At 35.2% G+C, this 16,913-nt stretch overlaps 1 protein-coding gene across 1 annotated transcript; it reads left to right on the forward strand.

Annotated features, from left to right (window-relative positions):
* The first annotated feature begins 622 nt into the window (after positions 1-622).
* LOC147069083 (uncharacterized) lies at positions 623-11,035 on the forward strand. The gene is made up of 2 exons (XM_085951287.1): positions 623-675; positions 9,725-11,035. The coding sequence occupies exons 1-2, from the start codon at positions 658-660 to the stop codon at positions 10,064-10,066; spliced, it is 360 nt and encodes a 119-aa protein (XP_085807413.1). The 5' UTR covers positions 623-657; the 3' UTR covers positions 10,067-11,035.
* The last annotated feature ends 5,878 nt before the right edge of the window (positions 11,036-16,913 follow it).

Raw genomic sequence — 16,913 nt, forward strand, 5'->3', positions numbered from 1 at the left:
ACTATCATGTAGCCGTAAATGTAAAATAACGTTATCTCAAAAAAAAAAAAAACACTTTTTTGTAGATAACGTTGTCTGACTTTAAGCACTCGAAAATGTACACGCCATCAACAAGTCTCAGTATTAGGCGGAGTCAATCCACTGCTGGATACAGGCTTCTTCAAGCACCTCCCACTTCTCAGTTGCTATATTTTCACTGCCATAAAAATGCATTTGTATTGTATCTGTTTACGAAAGCCATGGCTTCTTCAATCCGTCACTCAACGATTATCAGTCAGCTTCTGGCGTCTCTCGCCACATTTTCTCTCAATTTTTCCTCCTGGTAATCCAAATAATATCAGCTTCTTTGGAATGCTGGATCCACCAATCTAAATTAGATCATGTTTGTTATAAGTAGAAACAATGTATACATAATATCTAAATGCATCAATATTGTTTAGTTTATATTTGTCTGATACTATTGTCGGATGAAAGCTGTCGAATTTTCTTTCTCGCGACGCCTCGGTTCGTTTCCCCTGTAGCCACTTTTACCATCGGCAGACGGACGGTTTTACCAGTCACCACGGAGCAAGATGGAAGGCGTTTTTTCATATAAAAGCCTGAGGGTTCGTCACAATACTTCAGTCGACCCGTCACAGCTTAACAAGCAACAGTAAAATGGCGTCTACAATATTCGTAAGTGGCAAATCTATAATAATAAATATTATTCTACGAATCAAAAATTTTCATGTGTTAGCAACATTATCGATTTGACGGAAAATCGTGAAATGTATTCTTTTACTATAAAAAACAGTGCAACTTTTCATAGTTATTAATTTTACTATCGAATATAATAAAATCTATCATGAAAGTATTAACTATTTGGAATTGGTATTCAATCTGAAATATTAAATTTCAATAGGGAATCAAGTGTTTTATACAATGATTATTAATCAATCAATAGTTTTTGGTGTGTTAACAAAACAGTTTATCTTCAAATTGGGGGATTCAGTATAATTATAAATCATCTCCAATTAATATATATATATATATATATGATTTCTACGTGGTTGTGAAATCTATTGATAGCACATAATATAATTTATTTATATATTGTATGAATTTCTAATTTATTATTTCTAAATTGAACATCAGAAAAACTTGAATCAAACTTAACCTAACTTGTTTACACGAATAATGTCCGAAATAACTTTTTATTTCAACTATAAGTATATTAAAATACTCAAAATTACCTAATAAACTTAAATTTAAATATGGATACATACATCTAATATATAAAAATTAATATTTGTTTGTTTGTTTGTTCGTATTGAATGCACTACCATACCGTTCATCCGATTGCGATAAAACTTTGTTAACTTATTGCTTGCACTTCCGTGAAGAGTATAGGCTATATCGTATATATAAAAATGAATGTCTGTGTTTCTGTATGCCTGTTTGTCTGTCTGTCTTTCTGTCTGTCCCGTATGCGTTCCTATACCATTCATCCGATTGCGATGAAATTTTGGTAAGTGGTTGTATGCACACCCGCAAAGGTTTCTGAATTAGAAAAATCATCATCTTATTCTTCGTCTTCTTCATCATTCTATTTTCTATTATTCGTATGGTTCCTATACCATTCATCCGATTGGGATGAAACTTTCGTCAGTTATTGTACACACACCCGCAAATGTTTCTAAATTATAAAAACCATCTTTTTCTACTCCTTCTTCATTATATCTTCTTTTATTCGTATCATTCCTGTACCATTCATCCGATTGCGATGAAACCTTCTTCAGTTGTTGTGGTAACACCCGCAAAGGTTTCTGAATAGGTATAACCATCTCTTTCTTCTTCTTCTTCTTCATCATTATATTTTCCTTTATTTGTATGGTCCCTATACCATTCATCCGATTGCGATGAAACTTTCGTTAGTGGTTATGCCAACACCTGCAAAGGTTTCTGAAATAGTACAACTATCTTATTCTTCTTCTTCTTCTTTATCATTATATCTTCTTTTATTTGTATGGTCCCTATACCATTCTTCCGATTGCGATGAAACTTTCGTTAGTAGTTCTGCCAACATCTGCGAAGGTTTCTGAATTAGTACAACCATCTTCTTCTTCTTCCTCATTATATCTTCTTTTATTCGTATGGTTCCTATACCATCCATCTGATTGCGATGAAACCTTCGTCAGTTGTTGTGGTAACACCCGCAAAAGTTTCTGAATAAGTACAACTATCTTCTTCTTCTTCTTCTTCTTTATCATTCTATCTTCTTTTATTTGTGTGGTCTCTATACCATTCTTCCGATTGCGATGAAACTTTCGTTAGTGGTTGTGCCAACATCTGCGAAGGTTTCTGAATTAGTACAACCATCTTCTTCTTCTTCATTATTATATCTTCTTTTATTCGTATGGTTCCTACACTAATCATCCGATTGCGATGAAACCTACGTCAGTTGTTGTGCTTACACCCGCAAAGGTTTCTGAATTAGTACAACCATTTTCTTCTTTTATTTTATATTCTTATATTCGTATGCGTTTCTATTCCATTCATCCGATTGCAATAAAACTTTCGTCAATAATTGAGCCAAAACCCGCAAAGGTTTCTGAATTAGAATAACCATCTCCTTCTTCTTCTATTTTATCTTCTTCTATTCGCAATGAAAATTTGGTGAGTTGTCGTGCGCATGCCCACGAAGATTTCTAAATTAGAAAATCATCTTCTTCTTTTATTCGTATGCGTTCCTATAACATTCATCCGATTGCGATGAAACTTTTGTCAGTTGTTGTGCGCACACCTGCGCAGGTTTCTAAATTAGTATTATATAAAATACAACGTTTATTGTTTGTTTGATCTATGCAATTTTGTTTTTTTTTTTTACTACATATTAATAACATTAACAACGTTTGCATATTTTGGATTCGATTTTAATTTAGTGGTCTTTTGTTTGACCTTTATTCCTATTAGAATTATTTTTATATTGCCGTATTGTATAACACAGATATTTTAATATTAAAAAAATAATTACCTCTTATTATTTTTTAAATATCTAAGATAAATATAACCACGAAGCAACCCTGTGCGAAGCTGGGTACTTCAGCTAGTATTATATATAATATGTTAAAATCTATATATACTGAAGGACTTGATCTGTTATTAGTATTACTGTGAGCCCCCAAATGATTCACGTCTAATATATCCTTGCACAATTTCTAATTGAAGAAACGTTTGTGGTACTCGATAGTAATTGCTTTTAGCCACCGTTCTGTAGCTTTGGGTTATATATTATAATATATCTTAATTCTACATGGAAACAAAACCCAAAAACATTTTTCTATTACAATTCTTGAGATTTAAAAAATCTTTAAAAACGCGTTATGCAAATAACCATTTGTGAGGAGAATAATTATTTTTTTTATTCTAAACGGAAATATCTGAGTCGATTTCTTATTGAATGATAAATTATCATTGTGTATTACCTACTAAATTACATTAAACTCAAAAACTTATAATATATTGTGTGTTATTATATATTATCTAAGTAGATATTAAAGTCTGTATTAGACAAAATTCGCATGGCTAAAACCGAATTCTATGGATTAATATAAAACTGTCTTCAATTAGAAAATTAAGTCTCCTAAAAGTCTCTAATACTTGTAACTGAAAAGTATCGATTAGTGATTCGACGTTCAGCAAGTAGTCATATCCGACTTACCGCAAGAAAGAAAGAGCAGTTTAAATTATGTTATGTCCTGTAAAAAAAACAACCACAAAATCAAGCATTGCGTTAGAGCATCAATTAGCTCATTGAATTGAAGTGTCTGGAAGTATTGTATTATGTTGGCAGACATCATACCCAGGGATGTCCGGATAAATTGAACTATACAATGAACTTTAACTAGTAGCAGCAAGGAATGAATAAATAAAAAAACTATTCGGTTGTCATTAATTTTTGTCGCCTCTAACTACGCACTGACCCTTTTATTTCTGTTCAAAATTTGCATGCCAACGTTATACATTTGATACCTCCACGTTTCTACGTGTATGGAGGACCCCTTTAGGGTAGAGTACGAGCGAAGATATAGATGCCACATTCATGTTTTTTTTATATAGTCCGCTAAGCCAAGTATCCATCTATCGCCGCTCCATCAGATAAAGTGCTCTGTACTTTTATTAATTGAGGCGTAGAGTTACAAAATCCGCTCTGGGCGATTTTTCAAAAAAAAAAGTTATGAATGTACGCAGGAGCTCTTTCGTAAGACCTATATTCTATTCTAGGTGAGAGTTTTAAATCCCTCTCTGTTTCTTCAAAAAATCAAAATAAATATCGAGGGGACCGACTAAACCCGCTCTGAAAATAAATTATTTCTGGTAAAACCCTCTCTGCGTAACCGGCCAATCAGACGCCGCGATTTAAATAATGACTATTCACGAATCCTTTAATCTCCATACAAACCGTCAAACCGTTTTCTCGTGTGCGTCATAATTTTGCTTCAATTATTTTACTATGTTTTACTTTTAATAATGAATGTTTCAATAGTTAGTATGACGGAATCTCAACAAGAACAATCAAGGAAGCGTTTGAAGAATCCAGCTGCTTGGAAATGTAGCCTGTTACGCCAAGAAACGTATTTAAAAATTGACTATATTTTGCTGTATTGTTATGAATAACCCAGTGGTGGCTCATATTATTTTCTAGTTTTACGTGTATTTTTTTTGTCATTTATATTTAATATTCTGTGTGATATAATAAAATATCATAAGGTTCTTACACGTTTTTATGATTATTTAGTTTGTGTCAAAAATATAATTAAAGGAAAACTATTTTCTGTCGGGGAAATGCTTTTTGTTTGATAATTTGTACTATACAAATGATAGATTTAGTAGGTTATGTTATGTTACGTTAGGTTAGTTTTGTTCATCTCCCTTGATAATAAATGACATTCCTTATCATTAACTCCACGGAACTAGTTTTTTTCGTCATAAAATTGTATAATTCGTTAATATGAACGATAATGAATTTTAATACAAATATGTTTATTAATTTGTAGATTAGTTTAGTTGTAATAACGACACATAGTTAACAATGCTGTGCTATTTTGTAGAAATAGCGTTACTTTTATAATACGTTTTTGCAATACAATTCAGAAATTCCACGTTTACTATTATTTGTATTTAAAAAGTAGCAGGAACAACAGAATATACGACGTAATACGTAATACGAAGTAAGCTCATACTTCACGAATTCATGGAATTTGGGGACACAGGTAATACAGGGATTAGTTAGGTAAAGGCCGGTACTTAATTCCGCTGGGGTTTTTTTTATCTATGCTACTGACATTATTAAAAAATATGTTATTGTTATTTCAAATTATCTTATAATTACCTTTTAAGGGTTTAAAAATATCTTTCTGTTTCAAAATATGGTCATTAATATTAAAATTATTAAGAATTATTAGAGCACTTACATTATTATAAAAGATTAGTTACATATTAAACAAATAATTTGCATGGTATGTAGGTAATAACTAATTGTCTCCAGAATAAGAAACATTTTTTGATAATGGTTTTTTTTTGTTTATTATAGAATAAAAATAAGTAAATGACATTAACATATTAAAATTAAAAAGTTTCACAAAGGCAATTTGACATAGTAAAAAGTAGGCACTATTCAACTAAATAACTATTTTTTTTAAATAAAAAAAAATATATTTTCAAGACAAGTAAATACCACTATTTTTTTAAAATATTACATACCAATATAACAGCTAAATATGTGAGTACAATATACAGCTGCCATTAGGTAAGAATGGCTACAAAATATTTTCTAGACAAAGTAAATTCGAAAATATATTAAGTACATAATTAAAATAAATACGGACCGCTACAAAACTATCGTCTCCTGTCGACAATGTACCACTGTGCGACAAACTCCGCTCTTTTTAAAAAAATTCCGCGTCGAACGCCGCTCTGTCAGGTAGAGACTGACAAAGACCGCTCTTGGGATAATTAAACTGCATGTATTTGAATAAATACAGCTTATACATTAGATTTGACATTTTAATATACTTTTCCGTATGTAAAGGAAGAAATTTAACATCTAAAATTACACTTAAATCATCATGATATGCCCAAAACAGTTTTTCGTCATTTACTCAAAACTCAAAAAAGTCTCTAGAGCGGGTTTTGTAACTCTACGCCTCAATTAACAAAACGAAACATAAGAAGTACGTATCTAAAGGATACCTAGAGAAATATTTTTTGTTTTTAAAATGATACCGTAACGCGAAAGGGGTAAGTTGGGTAGGTATAAAGTTTCAACGGCGCGGAAATGTAATTTTTAATCTTTAAATTTTTTTTTAACCATACTTAGGTAAACCTTGGGTCATTATTAAGGCAAGAGAAAGCAAGTTATTTTTAAATAATATACCTGGGGAAGCGCAGGTAAAGAAACGCCAGGTGTAACCAAGGGGTGCAAAACTTTACGAGTGAATTGTTTTATTATGTTGCCCCCGTGGGAGGTATTGTTTTTATTTACATTTGGTTTTGATATATTTTGCAACTAACTAATAATTTAATGATTATTATAGATTAAATTCTTTCCGTGAATTTTCGTTGTTGATTACAGATGTTAATTTTAATAACTTCCAACTGAAGCCGACGGCCCTTCTGTATCAATTATAGTAATGATAATTATTATTGTAGGTATTTCAAAATTAGTATAGTATTCCGGATGCCGCCAAATAGTGCAGCACTTCGTACCCTTGTGGCACAGCCTCAAGGGTTCCGTCGCCGTGGCCGGCCCTCCCTCACCCTGCAGCGATGCTACAAAAGCGACCTACGTGCTGCAGGTCTGACATGGCGGGAGGCACAGGAGTTAGCGATGGACCGAGGGAAGTGGCGCCAACTTGTGCTTGCCCTATGCCCCAATGTTGGGACGTGACAGGGTGAAAGAAGAAGAAGAAGTAACACTGTTGGTGAAAAGTGAAATTGAACACGATGACCGTCGGGAATTAAGTCTATTCCCGATCACAGATTCTGTCGACTTGTTGTTTGCCGGGGAGTAATATCTGTGGTGGACTCCATAGCAGATGGTATTTTTTTTCCCTGTCCAACCGTGTTACGCAAAATTGCTATGTGAAAGTATAATTAAATTTATGTAGGTACCTATGTTGACCAGTATCTCGAATTATGTATTGCAGAATTTCCTTGCGGAAGTGTTCTTCTGATAAATATTTTTAACTGTACTAGGTATTATTTTTTTTATTTATTTATTTGTTTGTGATCCGCTAAGTAAAATCTCGTGAAAGACTAAAGCCAGCCCAGCATTTTATACCCCTGCCGAATGCGAAGTCGATCGCTGCGGGCGCATAAGAATTTGGTCGGGTTAACTTAATCCTCTCTGGGAAATACCTTGGTGAAGGCGGCGCGTGGTAGGTATCCAATCTAACAGGCAGTCAGCCGAGGGCTTTCGATCCGTGATGGACATGGTATCCCGCGCACCCCTCCTAGTGATAATTTTCGCTGAATTGTAAAATAATTTTAGAGTTCGTGTGCTACGTCCGACGTACGTTGTAGGAATTCGCTAGTGTTACGAACCAAGTGATTCATAGACCCTTAAATTTTTAATTGCCGCAGCCTACGGCGCCCATCATCAACAAATTTAGGGCTGTTGCAAAATTATAACCTGTGTAAAACTTAATAATTGTGTCCTGTGTATTGATATCGTGTATCTGTGTGAATTGAATAGCGAGTAACCTTTTTTTTGTGAACCTTAACTGTTAAAAATAAAACTATGTGCTACGAACAACGTGTGTTTCATTGTGAATGTCCACCCTCATCAACTGTCAATCCTGCATCTTTACCCAACTGTCAAGACGTAACCTTACACTGAACCTGCTCTACCAACCCAAAACCCATCTTTGATTGACCGCCCTGAACGATGAACATCACTGAATTAGTCGAAGGGTGGAAGCTGGTCGTGGGACTCACACGTACCGACCAACGGCACGCTACCAGGGCGTCATTAACGACAGGTGACCGGAGAGTTGAGCGCGGAGGTCGGATCGGGCTGTGCGGCCCCGACTCCCCTCCCTACCCGGACTTCCGGGGTGTCACATTGATATATTATTTGGTATATAATATAATATGTACCAACATTTAATTTTACATTTTCTAAATTTGAAAAATACGCACTGGACTTTTGTGCAGTTACAATTTAAAAAACATGATTTTGAATATAATTCGTGTAATTTGCATTACGCTATGAAAAACATTTACACGTGCATATTAATTATGTTGTGGTGGTTCTTTAAAATACCGGGGAACATTTTGGAAGCATAAAAATAATTTATTGGAATATTTTAGAAGACATTCTGACCATTTGGATAGTTGGATAGCTTTATTAATTATGAATTATTGTAGAAATAAATAAATAATGAAGGGATTAGGTACTAACTTTATAGAGGCAATCGCTACATGATTTTAATTTTACATGAGACACGATCCTAAATTTTCGAAGTGTGTGAGTTTATACACTGCTGTTTGTGTCAGGCAACGATTGGTATATTATTTTGTCGCCAAACACGTCTATATTCGTATCTCTTCCAATAATATTTTTTCAAAGTTGACTAATCCTTGTTTATGAACTGTCGTATGCAATTGTTTTCGTTAGTTAGAGTGTTATTTTTTAAATGGAAAGCCTTATTGACCAAGAAATCAGCCACGATAATAATATTATCTACACGAAAATGGAAGTGTAGTCCAAGAGTGTCACGACGGAAAATAATATGAAATACAATAAGTACTTAAAAATTGATTTTTCTCAAGTAAATACCAATTTTTTTTAAATGGACTATAACCTATTTTTTGAGAACACGTACAAACTTGCTCTACTTATCATAAGGCTCTAGGCTGTGGCCGCAAGCTCAGGGGAGTCGACCAGTTAAGTGAGACAAACACCACAAATTTTCTCTAATAGTAAAAAAAACCTATTATACTTAAAGAATACCTATTGACATTTTATTATATCTAATGGCCAAATAATGAGGGCACAACAGTTGTGCCGTCTGCGTTGAAAGGATATAATATGTGGCTATCCGATGCAATTGCATGTGATATGATTGATATAATAAAATGATAATTCACGTGTAGAATTATATTTTATAATTATTTTTAGTGTGTTTCCTGACAAATAAAAATGACTATTTATCCAATATGGCGAAGGGTCGCATGTTACTCTTGGCTACCACAAAAGGGGTTCTTGTCAATGAAAATAATGCCACGATTATTATAGATACTACTCGTAGCATGTTTCAAATAATTAACATGAATTTAGATATTGTTTCATACATTCATCATTCGATGGGCTTTTCATCTAGTATTATAAAATATTGTTTATTAATTGGCTAGAAGATCAATGAGTATCCCACCGGTAGTTTTTGGGTAGGTCTTTTATCGCTAGAATCAATGCGTAGTGTTTAGACCGTGAGAAATGTACCCGGAAAGCACGAGGCTCCGCAGTGAAAGCGACCAGACGCGTTACCCAAGTAGTAAGCGTGGTAGGCGTCCTCTCTACGAACCCTGCACAAACAATCTATAATAAATTATTTTTATATTGGGTACAGATATTTTTTTTTAAATGAACCTTTCATTTTTACCTGCATCAAAGCCTTGTCCTCTGCTAGATATTCATTGAGTGATTTTCCCACTTGACTAACAATGTTGTTACTTCTTGCAGTTCGCGTTCCTCGTATTGGCTTCATTCGTGTTGGCAGAACCATTCCCAAAGTCACCCCATACGCCATCGGACGGATTGGCCGTAGAAGGACCATCGGTAGAAGAATTCGGTGGGCCGGAAACTTCCAAAAGCTTCGACGTATCGCATAGACCAGTTCGTTCAGTACCCGTGTTGCCCACTCACAATTTCGGCGCACTTCCACCTGGTTTTATTTCCGGACCTTCCTACAGTACCGACAATCGTGGTGAAACAGTGGTATTAACTAATAATGGCCCGGCATACGTACCACAGACTTTACCGCCGGCACCAGAGAATCCTTACACCGACGTGATTGACCTTTGATTAAAGTACTGACTTTCGCGAATTGACCAACACACCTAATACCTACTCGCTATCACCCTCTCCTTACATATCATTATCAGCCTAACCATTGTTTTCCTTCGGACCGTCTTTCACTGCCGTTACATTTTTCCCAGTTCTGCAAACGTACTCAATAGCTTCATCTATTTCATCTGGGCCATCTTTCGTTTCCCAGGGGCTAACTTTCTGCACCAGCGCCAAGCTCAACCGCCACCACCACTCCCAACACAGGACTATTCTCCCATTCCGGTTTCGATTCCAACTGCGGCCATGAGTACCAGTACTAAAATGGATAACGCTGTACCGTTTTTAACTGCATCAAAGACTTGTTCTCGGCTCTTCATTAAGTGATTTGCCCACCTGAGAGAATGTTGTTACTTCTTGCCGTTCGGGTTTCTCGTATTGGCATCATTCGTGTTGGCAGAGCCACCGGTGGGTTATGATTACCCAAAGCCAGCCCACGACCCATCGGACGCAAACATACTCGTCGGCTCCATCTTTCACTTCTCTTGGACCTTCTTATATATCTTACGCTGCTCCAGTTCATTCTGCACCAGCGTCGATACCGAAAGCTCTGCTTCCATCACCACCTCTCCCACAGACATTCTCCCATCCCGACTTGGCCACCAATAGCGGTCGTGTGCATCAGCCAACCGTCGAATATGGACCACCTAATCACTTCTCGTACGCACCACTGAGCCACAACTCACCAAAACCCTTCGCGGAATATGGTGTCCCATTTTAAATAATGTATAGACCCAATAGTCAACAAGACAGACAGCATCATTCTGTAAAACTTCGTCGACATGATATAAAACAAATAAATATGTTATCTGTGAATAATCTCAAAATTTACCTAGCTGAATAAATTTTATTCTTTCTTAAAACTGTAACCGGATAATATTAATAAATTTGATTTCTTAAACAAATAAAATGATTTTTTTTTATTTACATTTGTTATTTTTATTGCTTTCTCTCAACTATCATTTAATAGTGCGTTCCAAGAAACACAAAAATGGGAAGTGAATTGTTTTATGGGTGAGGCTGTAATAAGGTATAATTCTCGATTGTGGAAAAATATGGAATAAGCTTAAGCACGTACAAAAATGTGTTATTTTCAGAATGTACGTCAATACCACAATAATATGCATTAAAGTTTGTCACGTAAACGAAACGTGCATTTAATATTGGTAATATCTAAAGACAAGTAATAAACCGTATCTGGCTTCAAAACCTTGGTCCATGACGACTGGCTTTCACATTTATATCTTATAAATATGTTATGTGGTAAATTTTATCAAACTCATCAATGCAGTGGTTTTCAAACTTTTTCGATTCACACCACCCTTTCCTTTTGGGTAATACTTTTAACCACCTTCATAGTGGAAAACGTTGATTCACATTAGTAGGTAGAACAAAACAATGCCTTTATTCCATTTCGGAGTCCAATAATAAAACTTGAGAGGCAAATTTATAAATATGATCAAATAGGAGCTACCGATAGCTCGCGAGCGCCAGTTTGGCGATCACTGCTGTAATATATACTTGTTTTTTATAATGTTGTTTCAATGATAAAAACATACCTACGCTTTCGGCGTGACGGTCTACCAGGTAAGTGAGATAAACACACATAAAAATTGTTTCTAACAGTAAAAAAAATTCACCTGTGGCGCTATTTTACTTGAGGTGTTTTAACATTTTAAAACATGTAGTAAAGATGTGCAATGCAATTTTTTATTATTGTGTCGATACTCGACTACTTCATGTGGATTTATTCAAAAATACAATGAATACCCTTAATTTTGCCTGGAACACCATTTGAAAAATGCTACTGTAAACCGTCATACTACCTTTAATCCTAGCAATATGTAGAGGAACCGCCAAAGATCCTGGCTTGGGGGTCTGCTTCAGGATTTAAAGCCCATGACCTAGGAATATTCGAATATTACGAATTCCGTCTTCCAGTTGTCCGGTGCCAAATCGTCCTAGACCCTACGCAGGATATGTCAGCCCATATTAGAAAGAGAAGAATGGCGTATTTGGCATTACTACACTCAACAACCTCTTTCAAGAAGAATGTATCTCCGTATTTGTTAAATTTGGTAGGCTCTGATAGGCAGTCCATGTAGCAAGAATAGACAGTGCTCAACCGCCGAGGGGAATCCTGGATACCAGACCAGACGTCGATTGACAGGCCCTGACTCCGGTGGTTGGACGGTGGCAACAAAGATAGTAGAGCGGCCGGCGCAGACACCTGAAGGATACTGGCCTAGGATAGGGGGTGATGGAAGAAGTGCTTGAAGGAGGTTAAGACCCGCCCTAAATTGTTGGGCCACTTGGCAAAAAAAATATTGTGGTGACTCTGACTAATGTTATAAACTCTTAATCCATCCCAGTATATAATAAATATAAAAAAATCGGTGTGTGCACTTATGTAGGCGCGTTAGAAGTTATACTTCTTTGGCGTAACAAAACAAAGCTTGTGATAAACTAGATTCTTTGACTAACTCTTAATTATCTTGCTAAATTACATACTCTAAAGACCTCTTCAAGCTCTCTCTAACTCTTTTCGGTTGATTACTTTCCCACATAGATACCCAACAAAACAATGAAGTAAAGTTTAAATTTGAAAATATTATATTATTTAATAGAAAACAAATATCATATATAAAACGTTATTTATATGTAATTATATTTAATTACTTTGCAGTTACTTACTTAACTTAAAATTAGTTTGTAATATTCTAATATATAAATTTAATTTACATAAATACCCAGTAGAAAAAGACATATTTTAATTAAATATTACTATCACTATAAAAACAAATATTTTGCACCTTAAAAGATAATTACCTAAAATATTATGTTTTAACTTCAAAATGTTATTTCATCATTAGTAGAAAATAACATTACATATTTTGGTTAAATTAATCTTGCACAAAAATAATAAGAAATCACTATTATCATGGTTCAGTTTGAAAACATTACTAATTGCGGACTAATTTTTTATGATCCAACCAAGTTAAACAATCCTTTTTATTGCACTTTGAAATGGAATTATTTATGAATGGCTTGCTTTGGAAATAGTATAATAATAATGAACTTCGTCTAAATATCATTAACAAGTGCGTCTACGTTTTCTTAGTATTTTTGAAAATATAAAAGGGTACACATTAAGTATATTATGCATAATTTTGTATTTTGAATATTCACCAAAGATAGAAATTACCCAAGGGATTATATTATTTTATTACATGCCGTTCGCCAAAAGGGATTAAGCGGCTGGGATTTTTGAAGACGTGTAGTTACCCATTGTTTACAATACAATTTGAAAGTCAAAATAAAATTTTAATGGTCAATAATTGCTAAAGCATTTTATGCTTATCTAAGTAGATATATTTTGGAAAAAGGATGAAGTAAAGTAAACAAAATGATTTGTAGGTATTCTGAAAACAAACCCATCGCTGGTGATTGAGATTTTTTAATATTACCTACTAATTAAAGACATATATTATAATCTTAGCATTGGTGAGTGGTGACCAATGACATTTCGTCATTGATTGAAATAGATTCACAGATTCGGATTACCAAATGAACATTTCAGGTTTTAAAGGTCAGAGTTACTATACTTTCTTGTTTTTCATCTCCGCGTTGTAAGCTAACTTATGACTTGATATGGTTTTGATTACCTATGCGAAGAGGATACAGCACTGATTTATATAAATTTTTGCGGCGGTGACCGCCAATTTACCAACAAGGGTTGCCAATTTTATTGTCAATTACCATTATCGAATTGACCTGAGAAGCCTTATAAGATCGATCGCAATCGACTCATAGCCGCCTTCATCGACAATAGGAACGCACACAGAAAAATGGTTTGGGGGGGGTCTATTTTAAATAAATATCTATATTTTATATTGATTTTTAACAAAATCTACCAGGTGCCATTGGCTTTTACGTTTACCCCGCTTGATATTTATGGTTTTTCATCGCTTTAACCACGGACACTTTTCCTTATAGATTCTCCATACCCAGACACTTTGCTCTTTAATTTTAGCAATGAATATCTAGTATGCAGATATAACTATGCGTGTTCATGTGTGAGTTATTGCAGCCCTTTCGCATCCACAAGTGATTATCGAATGCGTGTGGCCATCCCGTTGAGAAGGTTGTGTGAATGCCAAATCATCCTGGTCACGATCCTCAGTCATGAGGTCCTGACGAATAATAACTCCACTTTGCTGAATAATTTGCATTTCTCGTTTATAGGAAGGGTCCATGTGGCTCGTAAAAAGCCGTCACTGCTTTTAAAAGTTGTAATATTATTGTATTTTTTCCTTTATTCGCCGCCCTTTATAATGTGCCACCCCTACGGAACGCATGGCCTGCCTGTTCCCACTGGACGTCACTGCTACAAATCTTTGAGAGCCTACAATATTTCACTCGAAAGGATATAACTATAATAAACAAAAAATCCAAAATAAGCAATATGATGTTCGAACGAAAGTCTCGAACGAACATGGTCGTGTAGTTTTACCACTATTATTGTATAATATTATTATAGACCAGCGCATCAATTCTATACACAAGATTGCATTCGGCCGCTACGGCAGCTATCTAGGGTAGGTTGGTATCGAAGTATAAGCACTTATTGTAACAATTACAATAAGTTAGTTGTGATTGTTACAATAAGTGCTATGTTTTAACAGCACCTCTCTTGGCTATGCAACATTTTAGTATAAGTACCTACTACTTATTCAATTTCCTTCGCCCAAGGCTAATCAAACTAATAAAAAAAACTGTCGAAAAGAATTATTTTTTTGTTTCGACATCTGTATAAATATACTTATATTGTTCAAACAATTAATTTACGAGACATTGGCCAGTACTAGCGAAAAACAAAATTCCAAGTTATTAAAAATAATGTATCGCTATGGTCTATGAGTACCTACCTACTAAGTTGTGACCTATTAATACTTGATAGTTCTCGTTTCATTGGTAATTAGTATCTCCCCAAGGCCGTAGCCCGTAATCATGGCCTCCAAAAAGTAGGAGCTAACAGGGCTCTAGCCTGGGGTTTGGGCTTAGGAGGGGCCTGGCGTAGCAGGTGAACCAGTTAAGTGAGATAAACAAACCGTATATTTATAAGCTCTAATAGTAAAAAAAAGTCGGTATAAGACAAATAGAATCTTATTTTATAATTACTTTGAGTGTCCTTCCTGACTAATAAAAATGGTTATTTACCCAACATGGCGAAAGGTCACATGAAGGTCACGTGTAACTTGACTATCACAAAAAAGGGTGGCGATCAGTGCTTCATAATATAATAATATGAATGCCGACATTTATTCAAGCTCATTTATTTACCTTCCTCACTTCCCTGCAACCAGTCAGGGCTCGAAATGGACCGGAGCGCCGTTCCGGTTCATGAAATCTTTAAAATTATCGCCCCGTCTCTTGGAAAAATATTTTGACTGTTTGAGCTAGATACGAGGGTGGGTCAATAATTCCTTAGAAAAAAGCATTAAAACAGTTTTTATTTTTGTATTTTTTTTTTATTTCTCAACATAATCTCCTTGGAGCTCAATACACTTGGTTAGACGTTTCTCAATTTTTTTTAAACCGTCAGAAAAATAAGTTTTCGGAAGGTCCTCAAAATAAGCATTTGTCCGATCGATGGCTTCTTCATTTGAAAAAAAACGTTGTCCACTTAGCCATTTTTTTAAGTTTGGGAAAAGGAAAAAGTCACTGGGGGCTAAATCTGGCGAATACGGTGGGTGGTCGACCAATTCGAACTTCAATTCTTCAATTTTAGCCATTGATAGTAAACATGTGTGAACACGGGCATTGTCCTGATGAAAGAGGATTTTTTTCCTGTTTAAATGAGGCCGTTTTTCTTCAATTTTGTTTTTTAGCTGGTCCAATAAAGATGCATAATAATCCCCTGTTATTGTTTTTCCTTTTTCCAAATAGTCAACGAAAATAATTCCACGTGCATCCCAAAATACAGTAGCCATAACCTTACCAGCTGATTTTACGGTTTTCGCCTTCTTTGGATATGGTTCGCCTTTCGCAATCCACTGCTTTGACTGTTCTTTCGTCTCGGGAGTATAGTGGTGTATCCATGTTTCATCTACAGTCACAAAGCGACGAAAAAATTCATCCGGATTGCGTTGCATGAGCGACAACAGGGCTTTAGAGGCCACCACCCTATTGCGTTTATTGTCGACTGTGAGCAAACGCGGCACCCATCTTGCAGAAATTTTTTTCATGCCCAATTTGTCATGTAAAATAGAAATGACGCTACTTTTTGAGATCCCTGTAACCTCAATTATCTCACTCAACTTTAATCTTCGGTCACTTAACACCATATCGTGGATTTTATTGATCATTTCTGGTGTAGTCACCTCTACAGGACGTCTTGAGCGTGGTTCATCCTTTGTTGATGTACGACCACGTTTAAATTCATTTAACCAGTTATAAATAGTTGCAAGTGAAGGAGCAGATATGCCGTGAACTAAATCCAACTCATTTTTTATTTCCTTTGCTCTTAACCCTTTTATATTAAAATGTTTAATAACAGCTCTAAACTCAATTTTCTCCATTTTCCATTTTTCCATTTTCCACAAGCAAATTTTATTTTTAAATGTACGAGAAACACACAACAACCCGACCAATCTGATTGAAACTTCGCAGCATACTGAATCGGTAGTGCCGCCGCATGAAAACAAACCGCTTACAGTACTAGTCGCGCCACCTGTCGGCTTTTCTAAGGACTTATTGACCCACCCTCGTACCATAAATCGAACAAAGTTATTTTTATAAACTA

This window comes from Rhyacophila brunnea, unplaced genomic scaffold, assembly GCF_057557595.1.
Source record: "Rhyacophila brunnea isolate RB1 unplaced genomic scaffold, BYU_Rbru_1.0 scaffold_24, whole genome shotgun sequence".
Classification (NCBI taxonomy): Eukaryota; Metazoa; Arthropoda; class Insecta; order Trichoptera; family Rhyacophilidae; genus Rhyacophila; species Rhyacophila brunnea.